At 43.9% G+C, this 22,473-nt stretch overlaps 1 protein-coding gene across 6 annotated transcripts; it reads left to right on the top strand.

Annotated features, from left to right (window-relative positions):
• The first annotated feature begins 1,229 nt into the window (after positions 1–1,229).
• Tirap (TIR domain containing adaptor protein) lies at positions 1,230–21,089 on the top strand. 6 transcript variants are annotated; one of them, XR_004769578.1, is made up of 7 exons: positions 1,921–2,001; positions 2,302–2,423; positions 2,534–2,637; positions 11,278–11,420; positions 13,235–13,885; positions 14,443–14,954; positions 20,957–21,089. XR_004769578.1 is itself a non-coding variant. In XM_035443566.1 (7 exons), the coding sequence occupies exons 5-7, from the start codon at positions 11,541–11,543 to the stop codon at positions 14,460–14,462; spliced, it is 738 nt and encodes a 245-aa protein (XP_035299457.1). In that variant the 5' UTR covers positions 1,921–2,001; positions 2,302–2,423; positions 2,534–2,637; positions 11,278–11,332; positions 11,461–11,540; the 3' UTR covers positions 14,463–16,232. The 6 variants fall into 6 exon arrangements, 4 of the variants coding, with proteins under 4 accessions (XP_035299456.1, XP_035299455.1, XP_035299457.1 ...); XR_004769577.1 differs by lacking the exon at positions 20,957–21,089 and adding an exon at positions 17,190–17,355; XM_035443566.1 differs by lacking the exon at positions 20,957–21,089 and adding an exon at positions 11,461–11,607 and having other exon boundaries at positions 11,278–11,332; positions 14,443–16,232.
• Positions 21,090–22,473: the final 1,384 nt, after the last annotated feature.

The following is a 22,473-nucleotide window of genomic DNA, read 5'->3' as shown; positions in this document are numbered from 1 at the left end:
ATGTCGCCAGTAATCCCAAGATTCAGTCTGTCAAGAAGGGGATGTGGAGACAGGAGAATTGCCTAGAAGCTAAACAGCCAGTCAGCAGAGAGTATATGACTTGGCAGAAACAAGAGGTCCTGCCCCCCACCCCACCCCCGGGAGGGGGGAGGCTGGAGAGATGGCTCAGAGGTTAAGAACTTTGACTGCTTTTCCAGAGGTCCTGAGTTCAATTCCCAGCAACCACATGGTGGTTCACAACCATCTATAATGAGATCTGGTGCCCTCCTCTGGCGTGTAGGCACACATGCAGACAGAACATTGTAAGCATAATAAATAAAATAAATCGTAAGGAAAAAATAAAGAGGTCCTGCCTTAACAAGGTGGAAGAGAAGCATGATATATTATTTATGATTTAATAAAGCCACTGGAAATCAAAAGGCAAAGCTAGCCACAGAGCCAGGCAGTGATGATACACATCTTTAATCCCAGCAGTTAGCCACAGAGGCCAGCCAGAGTGGTAAACACCTTTAATCCTAGGACTCCAGAGACAAAGGCAGAAGGATCTCTGTTAACTCAAGGTCACACTGACTGATCCAGTCTAAAAGAGAAACAGAGCTCACACAAAGGTGATCTCAGCACTTGGGATCACATGCCTTTAATCACAGCACTAGGGAGGTGGAGACAGGAGTGATACGGCTGAGAGGAAACAGAAATATAAGGCGGGAGGAGACAAGAACTCAGAGGATTGTAGTCTGAGGCTAGGTGGAGAGTAGTGCAGTCTGTATTGTACTCTGAGGATTCACGGAGACAGGATCACCCATTTCGGTCTGAGGTAGAGGTAAGAATAGTGGCTTGGCTGCTTTGCTTTTCTGATCTTCAGCTTGAAGCTTGAACCCCAATATTTGTCTCTGGGTCTTTTATTATTCGTGTTACAATTGGGAAAGAAAAAGAAACCGGACTAGAGGGGAGATACGGCCTTTCTTACACCAGCCCATTAAACGCCTCCCACCTGCCAACATTTCATGTGCATTGTGCATTGTTTTCAGATTGACTTTGTTTGGTTGGTTGGTTTTTCGAGGCAGGGTGTGTCTGTGCAGCTTTGGAGCCTATCCTGGCACTGGCTCTGGAGACCAGGCTGGCCTCAACTCACAGAGATCCGCCTGCCTCTGCCTCCGGAGTGCTGGGATTAAAGGCCTGAGCCACCAACGCCCGGTGGCTTTGTTTGTTTTTGAGACAGGGTTTCAAGCGGGGCAATGGTGGTGAGACAGAGTTTCTTTGTGTAACAATGCTGGCGGTCCGGAACTCAAGAGATCCGCCTGACTCTACCTCCCCTGCGCTGGGATTGAAGGCCTGCACCCCCACTGCCCGGCCTCAGGTTGGCATTTTAGTAACACTTCTATGGGGGGAAACGCTGTGTTCTTTATTCCCTTGGAGCTTCACAAAGCTCACAGCAAGAACTCTAGGAAATGGGGGCAAAGGACTTACTTAAGTATTTCATCAGGACTTATCAACATCTTGCCTAACCAATCACCCTTTTTTGAAATTATTTTGGTACCCTCGGAACTGCAGTTGAATGTCCATCCGGAAATCCCTGCCCTGAGGGCAAACACTTTTGGCCACACTGATTCCAGCCTGTGGGCGTCAACATTAATGGGACCCACCTTCCATAAAGATACTGTCTTCTTTGTACCATTTAACCTACCTTGAGAGACCTTCTTGAAAATGCCTCATTTTCCTGCGCCTCCCTTGCTGGAGGAATTTTCTCCTCGTTCCCTTGGCCTCAGACGGGGCAAACCGGGGCTCAGGGATCCACGGTGGCTCTATGGGACTCTGGAGTAAGGGTTCAGCGGCAGGTCGGCGACCGGACAGCCGGGAAGTCTGGGAGACGCTGGCGGGCGAGCGCCCCCTAGGGACGAGCGGGCGGGCGCGGGCAGGAGGGCGGCGGCCGAGTAGCTTCCGGGGGCCGGGGTGCGGGCACTTCCCGGCCGAGGCTGCAGCCCGCAGCCCGGGATCCGGCAGGTGAGCGGGCGGCGGGGATGCGGGGCGGTCGGGCCCTGGGAGTCAGCCCTTTCTTTCTCGGGACACCCTCGTCCCTGCCCTGCCCCTTCCAAGACGCGGTCCAGCACTCCCCGGAGAGCCGCCACCTTCCTGTAGCACCGATGCGCGCGCGGGACTGTTAGCGCGGCTGGGCTTCAGCAGCCTGGCCGTGTCAGGTGACTCTTTCTGGCTCCTTGCAGTCTCTGCTCTCCTCACAACCTGACCCCCTGCTGTTGGGCTTGACTCTGTGGCAGTGTTCTGTAAGAATGTCACCTTATTTAGGGTTAAGAACCTACTGGGCGTTGCTACCACAGTCACTTAATGGGCGTCTACCAGGGACGACTACTGTGCCAAGAACCAAAGAGACACGGGGAGTAGGAACAGTTCGGTACACTGGGTGGCAGGTAATCGAGAAACCCGAGAAGTGCCAACTAGAGAGGGAAGTGGGGAGTGCTCCAGATGACAGACCTACCCGGGAATGACTCAGAGGAAACCTTGCCTGCTTTGTTTTCAGACTTAAAGAAACAATCCGTAACAAACATATGGAAAAGTGCACACATCCCGAGTTCCGCCAAACCGGTTTTCACAGACTTGCTTGTGTAACCTGCATTGAGAACGGTAAGTCTATATATGTCCATTGATGTATAATATTCTGCCAAAAAGAATGGACTGTGTATAGTTTATTCATTTTACTGAACACAGCCTGATGGGCATGCTTGTTTTCATCTTTGGCCTATTTTGAGTAGTGTGACTTTCGTGTGTTTGCTCGGTTTGATTGTATAGTGTGCAGCAACTTTCCAAAATAGTTGTGCTTGGGCTAGAGCAAAGGCTCGGTGGTTAAGAGCACTGGGTGCTTTTCCAAGAGGACCGTGGTTCGATCCTCAACACTCTCATGGTGGCTCTCAAACATCTATAACTCCAATTCCAGATGATTGGATAGCTTCTTCTGGTCTCTGCAGGCACCTGGCACGAAAGTGGCACATAGACATACGCACAGGCAACACATCCAGACACACAAACATTTTTTTAAGTTAAAAAAAAAAAAAAAGAAAGTTGTGCTTTCTGGGTACCACAGCAGACAACTGTATTCTCAGGTCTCAGTGGTGGAGATGAGAGGAGATAAGTTCAAGGCCAGCCTGGATTAGCTCACACTTCCAGCAGCAGTGTGTGGGCCCACTCTTCTGTCCTTTCAAGCTCCAGCCAGTGCCCTCCTTGTAGCTGTTTCTGCTGACTGCAAAGCTTTGATGCCTGAGGTTTCAATTTGCATTTCTCTGAGTACTGGTAAACAAGCATCTTTCTGTCTGCTGGTCATTTGAATATCTTTTCTGTGAAATGGTGTTCAAGTCTTCTCCCCATTTGTGTCTCTTAGCAGTTTATATGAATGTGAGTTCTTGAAATATACTTCTTTCTTTTTCTTTTTCTTTTTCTTTTTCTTTTTCTTTTCCAGATAGGGTTTCTCTGTCTGTAACAGTCCTGGGTATCCTGGAACTCCCTTTTTAGACCAGACTGGCCTCAAACTCACAGAGATCCACCTACCTCTGCCTCCCAAGTGCTGGAATTAAAGGTGTGTACCACTACTCTCCAGCTACATACATATTTTTAAATATTTCCTCTGTTTCAGTAAATTCCCTTCTCTCCTAATGATAGCTTTGGGGCAAAAGTCTTCACATTAATGTTTTCCAATTCATCATTTCCCCCTTATACAGAGTATATTGAATTATTATTATTATTATTATTATTATTATTATTTTGTTTTTTTTGAGACAAGGTTTCTCTGTATAGCTTTGGAGCCTGTCCTGGAACTTACTCTGTAGACCAGGCTGGCTTTGAACTCACAGAGATCCACCTGCCTCTGCCTCCAGAGTGCTGGGATTAAAGGCATGCACCACCAATGCCAAGCCAGAAGTAATGGGTCTCACCTGTATTTTCAGCATGCAGGGGAAGTGCTGTGAGTTTGAGACCAGCCTGGCCTACTTACCGAGTTCTAGGCCAGCCTCTACAAAGTGAGACCATGTTGTTTTTTTTTTTTTTTTTTAATTTTCTTGCTTTATCTACTCCAAAGTCAGAAATCATGGTTATATGTTTTCCTATAAGATCTTTATTGTCTTGCTAGTCACAGCTATCTCTAATATCTATTGAAATTTAGTTTGTGTGTCTTGAGATGTAGATTGAGATTAATATTCCCCATGATACTATCTAAGTAGACCTAATACTATGGATTGCAAAGAGCACCATTTTGGGAGCTGGTGGTGTGGCTCAGTTGGTAGAATTCTTCCCTAACATGCCCAAAGCCTTGGATTAGATCCCCAGTACGACATAAAACTGGGCTTGGTAGCCCTTGCCAGTAATCCTAGCATTTAGAAGTGGAGGCTGGAGGATCAGAAGCTCAATGTCATCTTCAACTATAGAACAAGTTGAAGGCCAGCCTGGGTTAGTAAAAACAACCCTTATCTCAAAATAAGGAGGAAGAGGAGAGAAGACCATTATCTTTCTCTACTGAACTTCAGTCTCACCATTGCCATAAGGGAGGAGGCTGTTGAGATGCAGGTCTGTTTAGTGACACACTGATTTTATATTGCCTGCTTCCCTTCCCCACCAGTCATTCTGCCTTAGCTGCTATTGCTTTACAGTAAATCATTAGACTCTGGTAGTGCACTGGTGAGCAGTTGTCTTTAAGATCTTAGCAACTTTTCACAGCCTTTACCCACAGAGCCTTTTAAAGTGTACTAAAAGTACTCATCTGGGCATTTGAGACATAGGTTAGTGGGAGAGTCCTCAGCATGTGCTGGATTCCATATCTCCAGCACTACTTAGAGAGGCTCGGGGAGGAGGTTGGGTAGGAAGGGGGAGGGAGGAAGAAGAGAAGGGAGAGGGAGAGATCAGGGAGGGGGAGCCATTTTTAAGATCAAGGGGTAACTAATGTCTGAAGACATGTTTTGGTTTGTATGTTTGTTTTGTTTTGTTTTTAGGCACAGGTTTTCCCTGTGTAGCTCTGACTGTCACGGAACTCAGAAATCTGCCTGCCTCTGCCTCCCGAGTGCTGGGATTAAAGGTGTGTACCACTACCACCACCACCACCACCACCACCACCACCCAGTTGGTTATTTATTTATTTTTGAGACAGTTTCTCTGTGGCTTTGGAGGCTGTCCTGGAACTAGCTCTTGTAGACCAGGCTGGTCTCGAACTCACAGAGATTCTCCTGCCTCTGCCTGCTGAGTGCTGAGATTAAAAGTGTTCATCACCACTACCCGGCTTGGTTTGATTTTTTAAGACAGGATTTCCACTATGCACCCCTGACTAGTCTGGAATTCATTATGTAGACCACAATGGCCTTAATGCACAAACACGCAGATCTTCCTGCCTTTGCCTCTGCCTCCTGAATGCTGCTGACCCAATCTATGTTAAGTACCTGCATATTTACACAAAATCCACACATCATTTAGTTATATATGTATTTAAACCTACATGATATATTTACAGAACAAAGGCAGTGTTTTTGAACTAAGAAACTGAAGCATACCAAGAACCAGTTTGAAAAATATGGCAATATTATGTATGCTATGACTCCTGTTTGGATGGTAGGTGTTTCTATATAACTAAATTGCAGCTAAGTGTTTATATTTACTGCCTTTGAGAATTCACAATCCTTCTTCCTCAATCTTCCAGATGTTGGGATTACAGGCATTGCATCATAATACCCAGAAAAACCTTTAAATTTATACTTAAGGTTAAAATAATGGGTGCTTTTATTTACATGGACACACACTTTTTGACATTTTTATTCTTCAGAACGTACAAATTGTAGTATGGAAAGTAGTTTGGAGTTTAATTCACAGTTATTTCACAGAAAGAATCACAAAATTTGTTGGGCACTCATTGCTAGCCAGAAAAGAGGTGCATGCATGTAATCCCACCATGTGGAAGGTGAAGGCAGGAAGATCTGGAGTTCAAAGTCGCTCTGAGCTGCAGAGTGAGTTGGAGGCAACCTGTGCTATAAAAGACACTACCATAAACTGGGCCTTTAATCCCAGCACTTGGGAGGCAGAGGCAGGCAAATCTCTGAGTTCAAGGCCAGCTTGGTCTACAGAGCGAGTTCCAGGACAGCCAGGGCTGTTATACAGAAAAACCCTGTTTCAGGAGGGGGAGGGAGGGAAGACCCTACCTTAACTCCCCCCAAAATAAAAATAAATAAGCAAATAATTTCACTGATTATAAATATCAGCAATTTATTTGCTTTTAAAATTAGAAAATATATTAGTATTGTTGTGTATGTGAGAAAGAGAGAGATGGGAGTGTGTGCACATGTCACAGTGTGTATGGGGGCCAGAGGACAACTTTGTGGAGTCGATTCTCTCTTTATGTGGGTTCTGAGGGTAGAACTCAGGTCACCAGGTTTGTGCAGAAGGTTTTACCACCTGAGCCATCTTTGTTGTTGTTGTTGTTTGTTTTTTTGAGACAGGGTTTCTTTGTGTAGTCCTGGCTGTCCTGGAACTCACTTTGTAGACCATGCTGGCCTCGAAGTAACTGAGATCGCCTGCCTCTGCGTCCCAAGTCCTGGGATTAAGGGTGTGTGCCACCACTGCCTAGCCACCCGAACCATCTTGCTGGCCAACCCCCTCACCTTTTTTTTGAAGTAGGATCTCAGAATGTATCCAGATTTGCCTCAAAATCTTTGTGTAGCTCAGGCTAGCCTCAAACTCATTATCTTGCCTCAGCTTTCCTAGTGCTGGGATTATAAGCATACACCACTGTTAACAGTTTTCAGCTAGTTTTGTTGTTGTTTTGTTTTTTGTACTTGGGATTGAAACTAAGGCTTCATGCATGCCAGGTAAACACTGTACCACTCTTTGAGTTACAGTTTCAGCCTTTCATTGCTCATATAAATAAGACTTGATGTGGTGTTGCACACCGATAGCCCTAGCACCTGGGAGACTGAAGCAGGATCAAAATTTTATTTTTATGGTTTTTAAAATTAATTTTTTTTATTTTGTGTATATGGGTGTTTTGCCTGTATGCATGTCTGTGTACCACATGTGTACTGGAAGAATCTAGAAGAGGGTCTTGGACCCCCTGGAACTGGAGTTATAGATGGTTGTAAGCTACTGTGTGGGTGCTAGAAATCAAACCAGGGTTCTCTGGAAGAGCAGCCAGTGCTCTTCTTAACCCTGGAGCTATGGCTCTAGTTCCATGATTGCAAATTTAAAACCAGCATAGACTACATAGCAAGAATCCATCTTAAATATATATTATAATGTGTATTTTATGTGTTTATACATGCATATTACATATATGCATATACATATAAACTATTACACCAAATATATATATAGTTTATATTATATAATATATATATATATATATATATAGTTAAACATTTAGACTAATGCTTCCATGTATCAGAATTTAAAAGAAAAAACTCGTAAAACTTAGGCTTTACTTCTGAACCACCCAATAGTCTCCAGGAGTATCCTTGTATTTTGTTTTGCTTTTCCTAGTGGGTTGTTTCGTGTGTGTGTGTGTGTGTGTGTGTGTGTGTGTGTTTATTTTATCTGTTTTGTTGAGGAGGGGTTTCAATTTATAGCTCAAGCTAGCCTGGGATTCACTATGTAGCCCAGACTGGCCTTGAACTAGAAGTGATCCTCCTGCCTCAGCTTCCTAAATCTGTAAAGGGATTATAGGCATGTTCTACCATGTCCAGTTCTTGTGCTGGTTCTTTTTTGATGGCACTCCTTGTTAATTATCCATGAAATCAATGTCATTCTCTATAAAGTGGGTCTTTGGGTACATGTCATTCTTCTCTATGCATTTAGAAAAGAAAACATGACTTCTTATGAGCCCCAGGGAGTCAGAGACTAGACAAAGCTGGTGATTAGACCTTCCAGCTGGAGGTTTGGATTCACTATCTTTGCTTTTTGGTTTTTCCAGACAGGGTTTCTCTGTATTGTTTTGGAGCCTGTCATGGAACTCACTCTGTAGGCTAGGCTGGCCTTGAACTCACAGAGATCTTCCTGCCTCTGCCTCCTGAGTGCTGGGATTAAAGGTGTGTGCCACAACGGCTGAATTTACTATCTTATCTGCTTGACGTGTGTGACTTGCTATGTGGTGACTGTCGCTCTGCGTCTCAGAAAAGTTAAGTCATATCTGATTGCTCCCCAGCATTGGCTGCAAAAGAATTTACAGTAAAAAAGGAAGGTTCATGAGGTTTTATCAAGGAAGTACATGTTTACTGGTACTTATCTTCCATCTTGCACAATTATCCTATCAGAGATGGTGTTATTCTCTACGCTCACACTTTTCCATAATGACAGTTAAAAGACATATCCCACCCACCCCTGCTTCCAGTGGATACACTTTGAACAGTTGACTTAATTTTCCTCCTGCTTCTCTTTCTTCTTCCTCTTCCCTTCCTCTCTCTCACCCTTCTTCCCCTTCCCTCCACATTGGTAGGCTCATCGGTGCATGCTAATCAAGCACTTTACCTCAGTGCTACATTTCCAGCTTGAATTTTTTTTTTTTTTCTGAAGGAGTAAAAAAGGCAGTTGCCCAAAATGGTAAGTTATTTCAAAAACCTTACTTGCTTCCTTCCTGGTACTTCCCTTCTTTACCCTCTTCCTTCTCCTCCCCCTCCTTCTTTCTATCCCTAAGCTACACCCCTGGGCCTGTTTCATAAAACTTTTACATCTATATATTCAAGTTGAATATCACATTATGTGATTTTTTTGTTTCCGTACTATTTTTATGCTGTCTTAAATATTAGAATATAATTTTTTAAAATAAGTGATTTTCCAGGTTGTATCAAGGGCAAAGAATACATTTTCTATTACAACAAAAATTGAGAAAATCTTTAGAGAGTATTAAAGTGATCTTATACATGCTGCCAAGGGAAAAGTCATCTTTATTTATTACTTTTAAGATTTGTTTTTATTTATGTGCATATGTGTGTGTTTGAGAGAGAGTGTGTGGGGAAGTGCCCTTGGAGGACAGCTAGAGTTACAGGCAGTTGTGACCCATGTGGGATGTGGGAACCAAACTCGGTTTGTCTTGAAGGAGCAGCATGCTCTCTTGAGCACTAAGGCATCTGTCTCTCCAGCACCTGGAAGAGGAGCTATCTTGAATGGTCTCCTGAAGGTGTAGAGTTAGCAGCCCCTGACCAGGAACAGGCCACCTCTCACTTAGCTTGTCAGAAACCTAGAGATCACGAGGAAGGAACAAAGCTCATGTAGATACAAACAGTCCACTGAGGCACAATCCGCTGAGTGGCCTCCTGCATGCTTTGATTGCTTTTCTCTTTCAGGTAGCTTCTCCGAGTCCAGCACTCATCCCCCTCCTTTTTGTTCTGTTTGTCAGACAAATACCTTGAGAATTACTTACAGGAGGAGAGCTATATAAAGCTTAGGGTTTCAGAGGGTTTGCCTCATCACGGTGGGAGGGTAGGCGGGAACAGAGCAGTTTGGGTCACGGTGGCTATGAAGCAGAGAGAATACAGAAAGGGGACACGGCAAGATTTAGCCAGCAAGGAAACACCTCCAGTGACCTGCTTTCCCCAACTAGGCTACACTTCCACCTTCACACCTCCCAGCCATGTCATCAAATTATGAATCCATCAAGGGATTGCTGCATCCATTACATCAGTGCTCTGTGTTCTAATCATCTTGGGGAGCACCCTCACAAATACCCCTATGGGAGTGCCGTACTAGTCTCTAGGCATTTCCCATTTCAACCAGGCCAACAATTAAGATCAGTCACCACATTGCCTCTGTTGCTGTGCAGTGTATGTTTTTTGAACTGTGGTACTTGTTCATTAATGTCCAACACAGAGTTATATTTTTTAAATTTTTATTTATTTATTTATTTTAATTTGAGACAGGGTTTCTCTGCATAACCCTGGCTATACTAGAACTTGCTTTGTAGACCAGAGCTGACCTTGAACTCAGAGATCCACCTCCCTCTGCCTCCCAAACACTGGAATTAAAGGCGTGCATCACCACCGCCAGACAAGATGTACATTTTAAAAATTTTGAAGCTTCTGATTACAGGGTATCTAATCATCAGATTTATTTTCTCTATGAATTCCCAGAGGGAACTTTCATTATGACTTATACAGATCCGGCAAAAAGCCAGACAGTAACCCTGTGTTTGTTTCTCATAGCTCCCAAACCCAGTTGTCTACCAGTCCTTCGGCTGGAGAATTGCCTCTAGAATGCTAGGACTTCCCAGCATTGGAACAGGCTCTGCCCCCACAGAGTCTCTGTGTAGCTTTGGAGCCTGTCCTGGTCTATAGACCAGGCTGGCCTTGAACTCACAGAGATCCGCCTGCCTCTGCCTCCAGAGATTAAATCTCTACTGAGATTAAGAGCATGCACCGACACCACCCAGCTTGTTTTCTTTTAAAATAGGGTCTCAAAATGGGTGGTGGTGCACACTTGTAATCCCAACACTGGGAAGGCAGAGGCAGGTGGATCTCTATGAGTTTGAGGCCAACCTGGTCTACAAAGCAAGTTCTAGGACAGTCAGAGCTGTTAGACAGAAACAACAACAAGAAAGGATAGGGTCTAAATAGATTTCTGAAGCTGATCCAAACTCATAGATACAAGTAATCCACCTGCCTCATCCTCCTGTGTTCCTGAGACCACAAGTTTATGCTACTAGATCTTGATAAGAACATACTAATCCATGGTACTTTTATTTTTATACACGATGTACTGTTAGTATATTATACAAGTTACTTCATGTTAATTCAAATGGTAATGCTGAGTTGCAGTTTCTAGCATCACAGATGGAGACACCAAAGCCTAGAAAGACTGTTGAAGGCTATGGTCAGCATGAGGTGGAAATCCATGCAATCTATGTGTAGTCGGTAGCCTTCACCATTCTATGACATTATTTCCCTAGCTGACAGGTAAGGGCTAAGTGAGTGGGTGGATGGGGTTAGGGGAAGAAGACAGGGGAAATGTAGCAAGACTTCAAGTATTCCTACTGTTTAACACTCATCTACCTGTTCAAAGGGCCAGTCCCTCTCTCATTTCAGCATTGACACAGGAAGTCCTTCTAAAAAACTGCCTGGGCCGGGCATTGGTGGCGCACTCCTTTAATCCCAGCACTTGGGAGGCAGAGGCAGGTGGATCTCTGTGAGTTCGAGGCCAGCCTGGTCTCCAGAGCAAGTGCCAGGATAGGCTCCAGGCTACACAGAGAAACCCTGTCTCAAAAAAAAAAAAAAAAAAAAAAAACAACTGCCTGTCCTCTCTGTGTTTTCCCAGATCCTAGATGCACTCCTGGCCAAGTGAAGCAGTCACTCTACCAAGTTCCTACCTTGTAAGTCTGGTCACACTTCACAGCTCTGGCTCGTTTCCCTGGTTAGAGACTGAGTCATTAGAAACTAGTAGAAAAGCAGAACTTCTAGGTAAGTAAGCACAACGATTGTGATTCTCTGTCCCTTGCAGGATGGCTGTTCCATGGCTCTCCCCGCTCCTGCCACTCCCCCAATGCCTGCTCTCCCAGGGTTAATTTGGAGGCCTGAGCTATGGCTTCGTCCTCCTCCATCCCAGCCTCTCCCACTCAGTCCAAGAAGCCTCGAGACAAGATAGCTGGTGAGTGCAGCCAGTCTCCTAATTATGCTCTGGTTCCTAAGAGAACAATCCCCAGGCTGCTGGTGAGGTGAGAAGACTGCCTTGTCTGAACATAGAGGAGAGATGCAGAAAGGCTGGTGATGGGGACAGAGCTTCTGTTGAGATGGCCCAAAGCTTCATGGAGAGGGAGGAATAAGGCATGCATGATGGGTTCCACAAGCCTTTGTTTCAGATGTTTTCCTGACCTGCTTGGCCTGAAAACCATTGTGCAGAATGTTTAACATGCTGTATCTTGTCATCTGAATCCTTTCCCAGAACTGTTCAGAGAGAGGAAATAAGGAAAGAAATAATGAAACAATCCCCAGTACAGCTGAGCTTTAATATTATATAGTACTTACAATTTACCTTCAAAAACTAAACAAACTCATTTTATAGATGAGGAAATGGAGATGGAGGCCAATTTGCATAAGGTCATAGAGCAAGCAGTTTGTCAGGTCTACAGTCCCATCTGGGCCTGGCTGAAGTGTGGCTTCTGAAATACCAAGCTCTATGCTGCATGGGAGCTCTGACTATAGCCCTTGGCCTCTGAACAACAGAACAGATTCCAGTCTGCAGGCCCTTTTTCTTTTCTCTTTTCTCTTTTAAAAATTTAAATTAGAAACAATCTTGTTTTACATGTCAATTCCAGTTTCCTCTTCCTCCCCTCCTCCCCTGCCCCCTCTAGGCCCTTTTCCTTAATTAGTTACTCATTTGTGTTAACCCAGGCTGTGTTGAACTTGCCATTGCAGTTGAGGTTGACCCTGATTCTGGTCCTCTGCTTCTATGTCCCAAATTCTGGGATTACAGGCATATATCACTGTACCCATCATCTGGTCCTTTCCATTCTTACTATGATCTAACTTCACCTCCTTTCAGGGATGCAGCTAGGCCTTGGGCCTGTTTAACCCTTATCTGTAGATGAAGTTCTTTGTCAACTCACATAGACAGTTAACTATTCTGGTTTCAGAGCCTTCTGATTAAAGTGGGCTCTGGGTAGCAGATATCAAATGATCTACAGCAGAACAAGGCCATCTGTATTTTATTTTATAGTTAAATTATTAATTTATAGTTAAATACATTTGTTTTATTCTAATTTAAAAATTATTTTGCCGGGCGTTGGTGCTGCACTCCTTTAATCCCAGCACTCGGGAGGCAGAGGCAGGTTGATCTCAAGTGAGTTCAAGGCCAGCCTGGTCTACAAAGTTCCAGGACAGCCAGAACTGTTACACAGAGAAACCCTTCTTGGAAACAAACAAACAAAACAAAAAACCCAACTTACTTTTTTTCCCAGCTTGTCTTGAACTACTAGCCCCTCACTGTCTCAGCCTCCTGGGTAGCTAGACTACAACAAACATTATCTCACAATGGTGACCCCATTAAGGCCGCTTTTTTAGTTGGGCTGAAAAAACACAAGGACAGGATTCAAGTTCTCTCTGTATTGGGGAACCTTTAAAGATAGCAGGAACTCTTAGGCAAGACCTGATGGGTGTGCCTAACAGCAGGGCAGTAACACAGAGGGTACGGTAAAGCTGGCAGAGTCCCGTCCATTTTCCTTGGGAGGGGCTTCAGCTTGCAGGCAGCATGTCTCAGCTATGTTTCTCCCTTGTAGACTGGTTCAGACAGGCTCTGAAGAAGCCCAAGAAGATGACGGTCTCCGGGGAAAGCCACCCCAGTGAAGGTTCACAGACAGCCACACAGGACGGTCCCCTACCCCAGAGCAGCAGCTCACCCACTAGCCGCAGCTCACAGCCGAGTTGCAGCTCACCCCCTAGCTACAAGTCACTCCCGAGCTGCAGTTCAGGAATGGCTTCCACCCTGCAACCAACACAGATGGACACCAGCTGCAGCAGTGGTCGCTGGAGCAAAGACTATGACGTCTGCGTGTGCCACAGTGAGGAGGACCTAGAGGCTGCCCAGGAGCTGGTCTCCTACTTGGAGGGTAGCCAGGCCAGCCTACGCTGCTTCCTGCAGCTTCGGGATGCAACCCCAGGTGGCGCCATTGTTTCTGAGCTATGCCAGGCACTGAGTAGTAGCCACTGCCACGTGCTACTCATCACCCCAGGCTTCCTTCGGGACCCCTGGTGCAAGTACCAGATGCTGCAGGCCCTAACAGAGGCCCCAGGGGCGGAGGGTTGCACCATACCCCTGATGTCTGGCCTGACCAGAGCCGCTTATCCGCCGGAACTCCGATTCATGTACTATGTGGATGGCAGAGGCCGGGATGGTGGCTTTTACCAAGTCAAGGAGGCTGTCATACGCTGTAAGATACAGGAGGGCCCGGAGCGGGTAGAAGTCAGCTGGTCTCTATATAAGGACTTTAGGAGATGGTCCCTGTAGTTCCAGTGATTGAAAGAGCTTCTGGAGAAGACTGGATTTCTACCCTGGCACCTTCACCCATTAGCGTTTGAGTTACTTGGCCGTGTTACTTAGCCCCTCTGAACCTTGGATCTTTCATTGCTCATTAGGACTGTATTACTGTAGAATGAGCACTTGTCAAATACTTATGACAGGCAGGGCCTAACACAAACTCAATTCATATTAACTAGCAAGTAGTATTAGTATTAGTATTAGGTTTCTCTCTGAAATTGGATTAGAGGTGTGTTCAGGAGCTGGACGGATGCCAGGAGTGATATCAGTTTAGCTCTGCAAAAATTATGAGGGGGGGAAGGAGCGAGCAACCTGTAGTGTAATGGGAGGGACACACTGTAGGGGGTGGGGCAAAAACGTTGACAACTGAAGAGGGGAGGATGTAATGGGGGGAAGCATGCTGGTTTGGGAAGAGTAGCAAGCCTTGTGATTCTCTTTGATTTCTTTCAGATCTGGAAACACTAAGTTGACACAAGTTTTCCTGACCAAAGTTGGAAATAGCACACACCGGGTGCTGGATCCCAGTAGATACAGCTTTGGGAGCCAGAGCCAGCTGCACTCTGTACACCACACAGGATCAGATTGCTACCAGCTTCCATTACTGTGGGCTCCACAGGAAGGCTGGGCAGAAGATGGGGACCCCCCCCACAAGAAGACCAGGAGGAAGATGGGGACTCCCCAAGAAGGGCAGGAGGAAGCCAGGGACTCCCCCAGGAAGGCAATGAGGAAGTCAAAGTTTGGAGTTGTCAAGAGATTGTGGTATCAGGAGGGTCAGCAGTGTCTTGCCTGCTACTTAACTGGACAGGAAACTGACACCCAGCCGTCTCCCATCTCCCTACCCTCTAACCCCAATCAGGCACTGGGGTAAACAGTTACCACTCCTCACGAGGGGTGAGCCTGACTGATGAAGCAGAAGTCGGTGCTCCTTCCAGATGCCTAGGGAAGCCGGGAAGAGGCAGCAGGTATCAGTTCCTTCACACTCACACTACTGTAGTTCTGTCCCAGAGGCGTCAACTCACTTCCACAACACTGGATGAAAGGCCCCTCCAGCCCCACACTGAGTCTCACTTACTGAACAAATGTCATTTGAAATGCAAACCTAGCCAGGTCATTGGTTGGTATATGCCTTTAGGAGGTGGGTGCAGGCAGATCTCTGTGAGTTAGAGGCCAGCTTGGTCTCCAAAGCAAGTTTCAGAACAGCCAGAGCTGTTACACAGAGAAACTCTGTCTCGGAGAAAAAAAAAAAAAAGCAAACCTGGGGTCTGGAGAGATGACTCAGTGGTTAAGAACTCTTGTTGCCTTTACATAGGATCCATGTTCAATTCCCAGTATTCACATAGTGGCTCACAACCACTTATCTATAACTCTACTTCCAGGGGAATCTAATGCCTTCTCTGACCAGGACCTCCTTGGGCATGGGGCACACATATGGAACACATGCATTCATGTAGGCAAAACAATCATACATATAAATCTTTCTTTAATATTAGAAATGCAAATCTAGGGCTCTAGGTGGAGTTGGTGGTAGAACGTTTGCTTAGCACGTATGAGGGTTTGGGTTTGACCTCCAGTACCATCAAAATGAAAAAGAAAACAAACTTGGAAGCCATTCTGAATACATGAACAAGTGAAGAAGGGAGAAGGAAAGGTGGGGTGTGGGGCTCAGCTTCTTCACCTGGACCAAAACCCACTGATTTGGGACACCACATAGGATCCCCTCAGACATCTGCTAGAGCCCATGCTTCATAGCCCCTGCCTTTATATTGAGCTGAGAAGAACCAATGTTCTCAGTCTAGCACCAGTGTATATTCCCAGGGAGAGGTAAGGAGTCACCTATGTTCTCAATAAGAACAGAAACGTGGTCAATTGTCATGGTCTCCCCTGGTGTGTACCTTGAGCCTCTTCTTTGTGCCATGTCCCTTTACTGGAAACAAGTTATTTTTTGTTTTTTGTTTTTTGGGGGGTTTTGTTTTTTGTTTGTTTTTCAAGACAGGGTTTCTCTTTGTAGCTTTGAAGCCTATCCTGGCACTTGCTCTGTAGACTATGCTGGTCTTGAACTCACATAGATCCACCTGCCTCTGCCTCCTGAGTGCTGGGATTAAAGGTATTTGCCACCAATGCCTGGCTGAAAACAAATTATTTTTAAATTATGACTCTTTTGGATTATGAAGGATACTATACCATACTCGTGCACCTCCCACCTTAATATAAAAAATACAATAAGAAAACCTTATTCCCAACTTGGTTGTTTCCTTTGTGTTCTGAATTCCAGGCTCCTCATGTTTCCTAACAAAAATCACCACTTGAGCTTTTCTGCATGAAGTTTCTATAGATAAATGCACCCCAGCAAAATGTTATTTATTTTTATGACTTTATCTTTTATGCAAATCGCATCACAGTGTATGTTCCCTTTGTTTGACATGTTTGTGAGGTATGTCCATGTTGATGTGTCTGTCACTCATGAGTTTCCTTTTGTTCTAGGTCAGTGGTTCTCAGCCTGTGGGTTGAACAATCCTTTCATATGGGTCACATATCAGATATTCTGTATGTCAGATACTTATGATTCATAACAGTAGAAAAATTACAGTTATGAAGTAGCAATGGAAATAGTTTTATGGTTGGGGTCACCACAACATGAACTGTATTAAAGGGTCACAGTGTTAGAAGGTGGAGAACCACTGCTCTAAGATCATTTTAAAACAAATTCCAGGGTACTTTTCCCCCTAAACATTTAGTTATATACCTCTAAATCATGAGGTTTTTTTTAAACATGATAATGTTAGATTTTTATTTTAATATAAAATACTGTCTATGAAGCTATCAGGGCTTTTTGTGTCTTACAAAATTCTCCCTGTGTTATTCCTACCTTCTACATTGAATCTTGAAAATAAGAAAGTTGGTTATATTTTCTCCCAAAGTATTTCTATTCATATTTAGATCCTGATTCCAATTGGGGTTATTTTGCTTTTCTGTTGTTTTCTTTTTGGTTTTTTGAAACAGAGTCTGTAGCCCAAATTTGAGATCCTTCTAGCTCAGCTTCCCAAATGCTGGGATTTCAGGCATTAGCTATCATGCCTGGCTTGTTCTTGGTTTTCAAGTTAGAAATCCAATTATTTTCTCTTTTTTCTATCAGTTACTTAGTGGTCTTTCCTATGTCCACTGATAACTGTTTGTTGTTTTCTGTTTGTTTGAGATAGGATCTCACTATGTATTCCTGGATGGTCAAGAATTCACTATGGGGCTGAAGAGATGGCTCAGAGGTTAAGAGCACTGACTGCTCTTCCAGAGGTCCTGAGTTCAATTCCCAGCAACCACATGGTGGCTCACAACCATTGGTTATGAGATCTGGTGCCCTCTTCTGGTGTGGAGATATACATGGAAGCAGAATGTTGTATACATAATAAATAAATAAAATCTTAAAAAAAAAAGAAGAATTCACTATGTAAACTAGGCTGGCCTAAAACTCATAGTGATGTGTCTGCCTGTCTCAGTGCAGTGCTGGGATTAAATGTGTGTGCCCGTAGACCCAGCTACTGCTGTTGCATACTGCCATGTATGTGTCTATTGCTGTTTCTTTAGTCTCTTTCAAGTATACCCTGTGTGAGAGCTACAGTGTCTTTTAAAAAGCCTTAATACTGAGCTGGAGAGATGGCTCAGTGGTTAAAAGCACTGACTGTTCTTACAGAGGACCCAGGTTCAATTCCCAGTACCCACATGGCCACTCACAACTGTCTGTAATTTCAGTTCCAGGGGACCCAACATTCATGGTAAAATATCAATGCACATAAAATAGAAATAAATAAATTTAAAAGGTCTTAATAACCCGTGGACCAACTCTTCCCACTCTTCTTGCTCATCTAAATCACTCTATCTTTTCTTAATTCCTACTTCTCTGCATTGTTTATTCATACTGTCAGGTGCCAGGGAAAAGTACTTTTATTGGAGTTACATCGAGTTTGTGGATTTCACTAGAAAAATCAGGTCCTTTTATGATAAAGCTTTCCTGTCCATAAAGGAGCATCTCTATATCTTCAAATGTATTTCAATAAGGTTGTATAATATTTTTCATAGTAATAATCTCATCTTTAATTAGATTTATTCTTCCTCACTTCCTATTTCTGATGCTACTGTGAAGCATTTAAAAATTATATCTACATATGCCTTCCAATAGCATGCATATATATATGATATTATATTGGTCTAACACTAAGTACCATGCTACATTATTTCAATGACTATAGATTTTGTTTGGTTTCTGTGCTCCTTAAGACCTCCAGTGCAATTGTGAAAGAACTGACAACAGCAGCCATTCAGGCACTGATGTCATATTGCTTAAAGGGAATGCTTCAGCCATTTCACCATTAAAATGTGCCTGCTGGGCTGGGCAGTGGCGGCTCACACCTTTAATCCCAGGATCTCTGTGAGTTCAAGACCATCCTGGTCTACAAGAGCTAGTTCCAGGATAGCCTCCAAAGCCACAGAGAAACCCTGTCTCAACCCCACCTCCCACCTCCACCGCCGCAAAAAAATTTGTGCCTGCTGTAGGTTTTTATGTGAAGGGAGGGCAGTATGTATACATTAGTGCAAGTATCCTAGGAATCTAGAGGGATCCACTGGATCACCTGGAGCTGGAATTATAGGAACTTGCCACATGAGGGATAGGAACTGAAGTTGGGTCTTTTGGAAGAGCAGAACGCACTCTCAACTTCTGAGCCATGTTTCCAGCCCTGCTTTTCTTCTGAGACAGGATCTCACTCTGTAGCTCGGATGTCTTTTACTTATTTATTTTTAATTTTATGTTTTTATTTATCCTAAAGATTCTGCAGGCTTCTTGACAAAAATTGGGACAATCTGGGCTTGAAGTTCCCCATTACTAAAAGCATCAAAAAGTGGATTGAACTTCACTTTTGTTGAATAACTTGATTTTGAAGTCAAGTGATATTTAAAGTCACGTGGGAAAGGTTGAATGAGTGCCTGTGGAGTCATCAGTTTCTCTTCTTAGGGCAGGTTCAAGTGCTGCAACTGCCCGTCCTGACCCTAATAGAATTGTTTTATATTTGACTGGTAGGTAGTTAGGTGCTCCTGTCTCCTAAGCAGAAAACTAGAGAACTATCTGGGGAATCAAAACTGCACAAGAAGCCAGGCATTGGTGGTGCACTCCTTTAATCCCAGTACTCAGGAGGCAGGCGGATCTCTGTGAGTTCGAGGCCAGCCTGGTCTCTAGAGTGAGTGCCAGGATAGGCTCCAAAGCTACACAGAGAAACCCTATCTCAAAAAACCAAAAAAAAAAAAAAAAAAAAACTGCACAAGAGAAAATCCATACAGACTTTGATGCTGGTAACTCCAAAATTACCTAAGGTGAGGTTTAAAATGAACTAGCTCTGCTTGTGCAATAGTGGCTCAAAGCTTGTGGAAGTAAACAACCAATATCTGATTGGATTTAATTCCCACTCCATTTGAAGGATAGTTCAGAGACTTTTTGGACTCAAACACGTGGTGGTCCTCCTACCTCAATTTCCAAATGCTGGAATTATTGGTATGAGCTACCATACCCAGTTTTGTCTGTTATTTCTTACAGATGTATTCCCAGTTATGAACATGAGATTATATTAGTTACTTCGTATTGCTGTGATAAAACACCATGGCCAAAGCAGCTTATAGAAGGAAGGGTTTATTTGGGCCTCTGGTTCCAGGTCCATCATAACAGGGAAGCTGGCAGCAAACAGAAGGCAGGGATCAGGATGCTGAAGGCTCAAACCTTGAACTATAGGAAGGTAGCAGAGAGAGCAACTGGAAGTAGGTTGAAGCCTTAAGCTCTCAAAGCCTGCCCCTGGTGACATACTTCCTCTAGGAGGCCACATCTCCTAATCCTTCCCAAAAATCTCTGTCAACTGAGAATCAAGTATTCAAATACCAGAAACTATATTCATCCATATATGCATTTCTATGTAATTATATGTATTTATCATTTAAACCACTAAAATGGCTAAAAAAAATTTTCTCTCCTATTTGGTGAACCAGCCAGGAGATTCTGTGATATACCATTTACTTTAGGACCCACAGATAAAATCCTAGAAGAACTGGCAGAAGTCAGCAGGAAAAAAAAAAGAAGGAACTCTGTGGGATCTCTGTGGCCTCAAACTCACAGAGATCCGCCTGCCTCCCGAGTACTGGGATTAAAGGAGTGCACCACCAATGCCTGGCTTCTTGTGCATTTGTTTGAGAGAGGTTCTCACTACCTTGCCCTTAACTGTCCTCAAACTCATGGTGTAGATCAGGATAGCCTCAGACTTGTAGCTGATCTTCATGCCTCTGCCTCCAGGGTGCTGGGATTATAAGTGTACACCATCATATACAACTCTGAAAAATGTAAGAATTCTTACCAAATTTCTAGCTGTAGTACTTACCTAAGAAGACATCTTGATCTATTTTTTACACTATGATAAGATACCTGAGCCTAAGTCTTCTGTAAGGCAGTTTATTTAGCTTGGTTTTGGAGACTGAAGTCTTGGATCAGGTGGCCACATCTGTGCTACCTCTCTGGTAATAGCCTCTTGACATGGGGACAAGAGTATGTGGGTATAAGATCTCATGGAAAGCCAGAGATTTGGGAGGTCAGACACAGTCTTTTTATAATAAGCTTTTCTCATAAAAACCTGACTGCAAGAACGAGTCTGTAGAAGGCTGTAGTAGAGCTCTTCCTGAGCATGCATTGGCCCCTGTGTTCTAACCCCAGGCCCACAAAGGAAAAAATACATTAAGTACTTCCAAGAATAGCACCAGGATGACTAACAGCCTTCCAGAAGTGTGGTGGTTTGCATGAGAATGGCCCCCACAGGTTCATATATTCTAATCCTTTGTCTCCTGTTGGTGGAAAGGTTAGATGTGCCTTTGTGTCAATGGGGTTGGGCTTTGAGATTTTAAAAGATTCTCATCTTTCTAAGTGTCTCTTTCTGCCTCATAGGTCTCAAGATGTGAGCTCTCAGCTATGGCTCCAGCACCATGCTTGACTGCCTGCTGCCATGCCCTCTTCTGTAATGGTCATGAACTTTAACCTTTTGAAATTATAAGCCCCAAGTAAACTCCCCTGTAAGCTTCCTTGTTTATGCTATCTTATCACAGAAATAGAAATAACTAAGGGAAGTAGTGTGCTGGCTAGTTTTATATGTACTTGACACAAGCTGAAGTTATTTTGGAAGAGGGAACTTCAACTAAGAAGATACCCACACCAGATTGACCTGTGGGTGAGCCTATGGTATATTTTCTTTCTTGATCAATGATTGATGTGGAAGGACCTAGCCCATGATGGATAGTGTCATCCCCTGGGCTGGTGGTCCTGGGTGCTATAAGAAAGCAGTCTAAGAAAGTCATGGAAAGCAAGTCAGTAAGCAGCACTCCTCCATGGCCTTTGCATCAGCTCCTGTCTCCAGGGACTTGCCCTGTTTGAGTTCCTACCCTGACTTCCCTCAGTGATGGGCTTACCTGGAAATGTAAGATGAAACCCTTTCCTCTCCAAATTGCTTTTGGTCATAGCATCTCATACAGCAATAAAAACCCTAAGACAAGTCAGCTCCACCTCTTAAAGAATCCACTCCTCAGTACCATCACACTGGGACCAAGCTTTCAACATACAGACCTTTGGGCTCACTAAAATCAGCCCAGTCAGAGCAGATGAAAAACAAAACAAGTCATGGGGCTGAGAAATGGCTCAAAGGTTAAGAGCACTGGCTGCTCTTCCAGAGGTCCTGAGTTCAATTCCCACAACCATATGGTGGTGGCTCACAACCATCCACAATGAGATCTGGTGCCCTCTTCTGACCTGCAGGCATACATGCAGGTAGAACACTGTATACATAATAAATAATCCTTTAAAAACAAAACCAAAAACACTTTATTCCTTCTTTTCCACATTCTGAATGGCAGAAGAAAGCATATATATATTTTTTGTTCTCTTGTAGCCTCAGATTTCATTTTTAAATTCTTTTCTTGTTTGTTTTTTGAGATAGTATATCACTATGTAGCACTGGCTGGCCTAATATTTGCTGTGTAGAGTAGGCTTCAAACTTGCAGCAACTCTCCTGCCTCTACCTGAGCACTGAGGCATGTGCACATACAGCCCCTCCATATAAAAAATAAATGTGACAGGAGTCTTAAAGATTCCCTTAATACAACCCTGACACAATTAAGAACTCAAATCAGAAAACAAAAGTTAAAAAGTTTGAGCTCAACTCGGAAAACAAAAGTTTGAACTCAAATCAGAAAGCAAAAGTTAAAATACTTGAAACTCAAATCAGAAAACAAAAGTTAAAATAGTTTGAATGTTTATCCAAAGTATTTCAACTTCCTTGTAAGATTTTAAAAAACTTGCCACTATTATTTTTATATGTGGTGATGTGCTGAGAGGTAAGAGGATAGATACTTTTATGGAGCTGCTTCTTTTCATCCACCTTTATGTGGGTTGTAGCGATTGAACTCATCTCA

Source organism: Cricetulus griseus, chromosome 4, assembly GCF_003668045.3.
Source record: "Cricetulus griseus strain 17A/GY chromosome 4, alternate assembly CriGri-PICRH-1.0, whole genome shotgun sequence".
NCBI lineage: Eukaryota > Metazoa > Chordata > Mammalia > Rodentia > Cricetidae > Cricetulus > Cricetulus griseus.
Note: the sequence above shows the minus strand (reverse complement) of the source record. Positions and strands in the feature narration are given on the sequence as shown.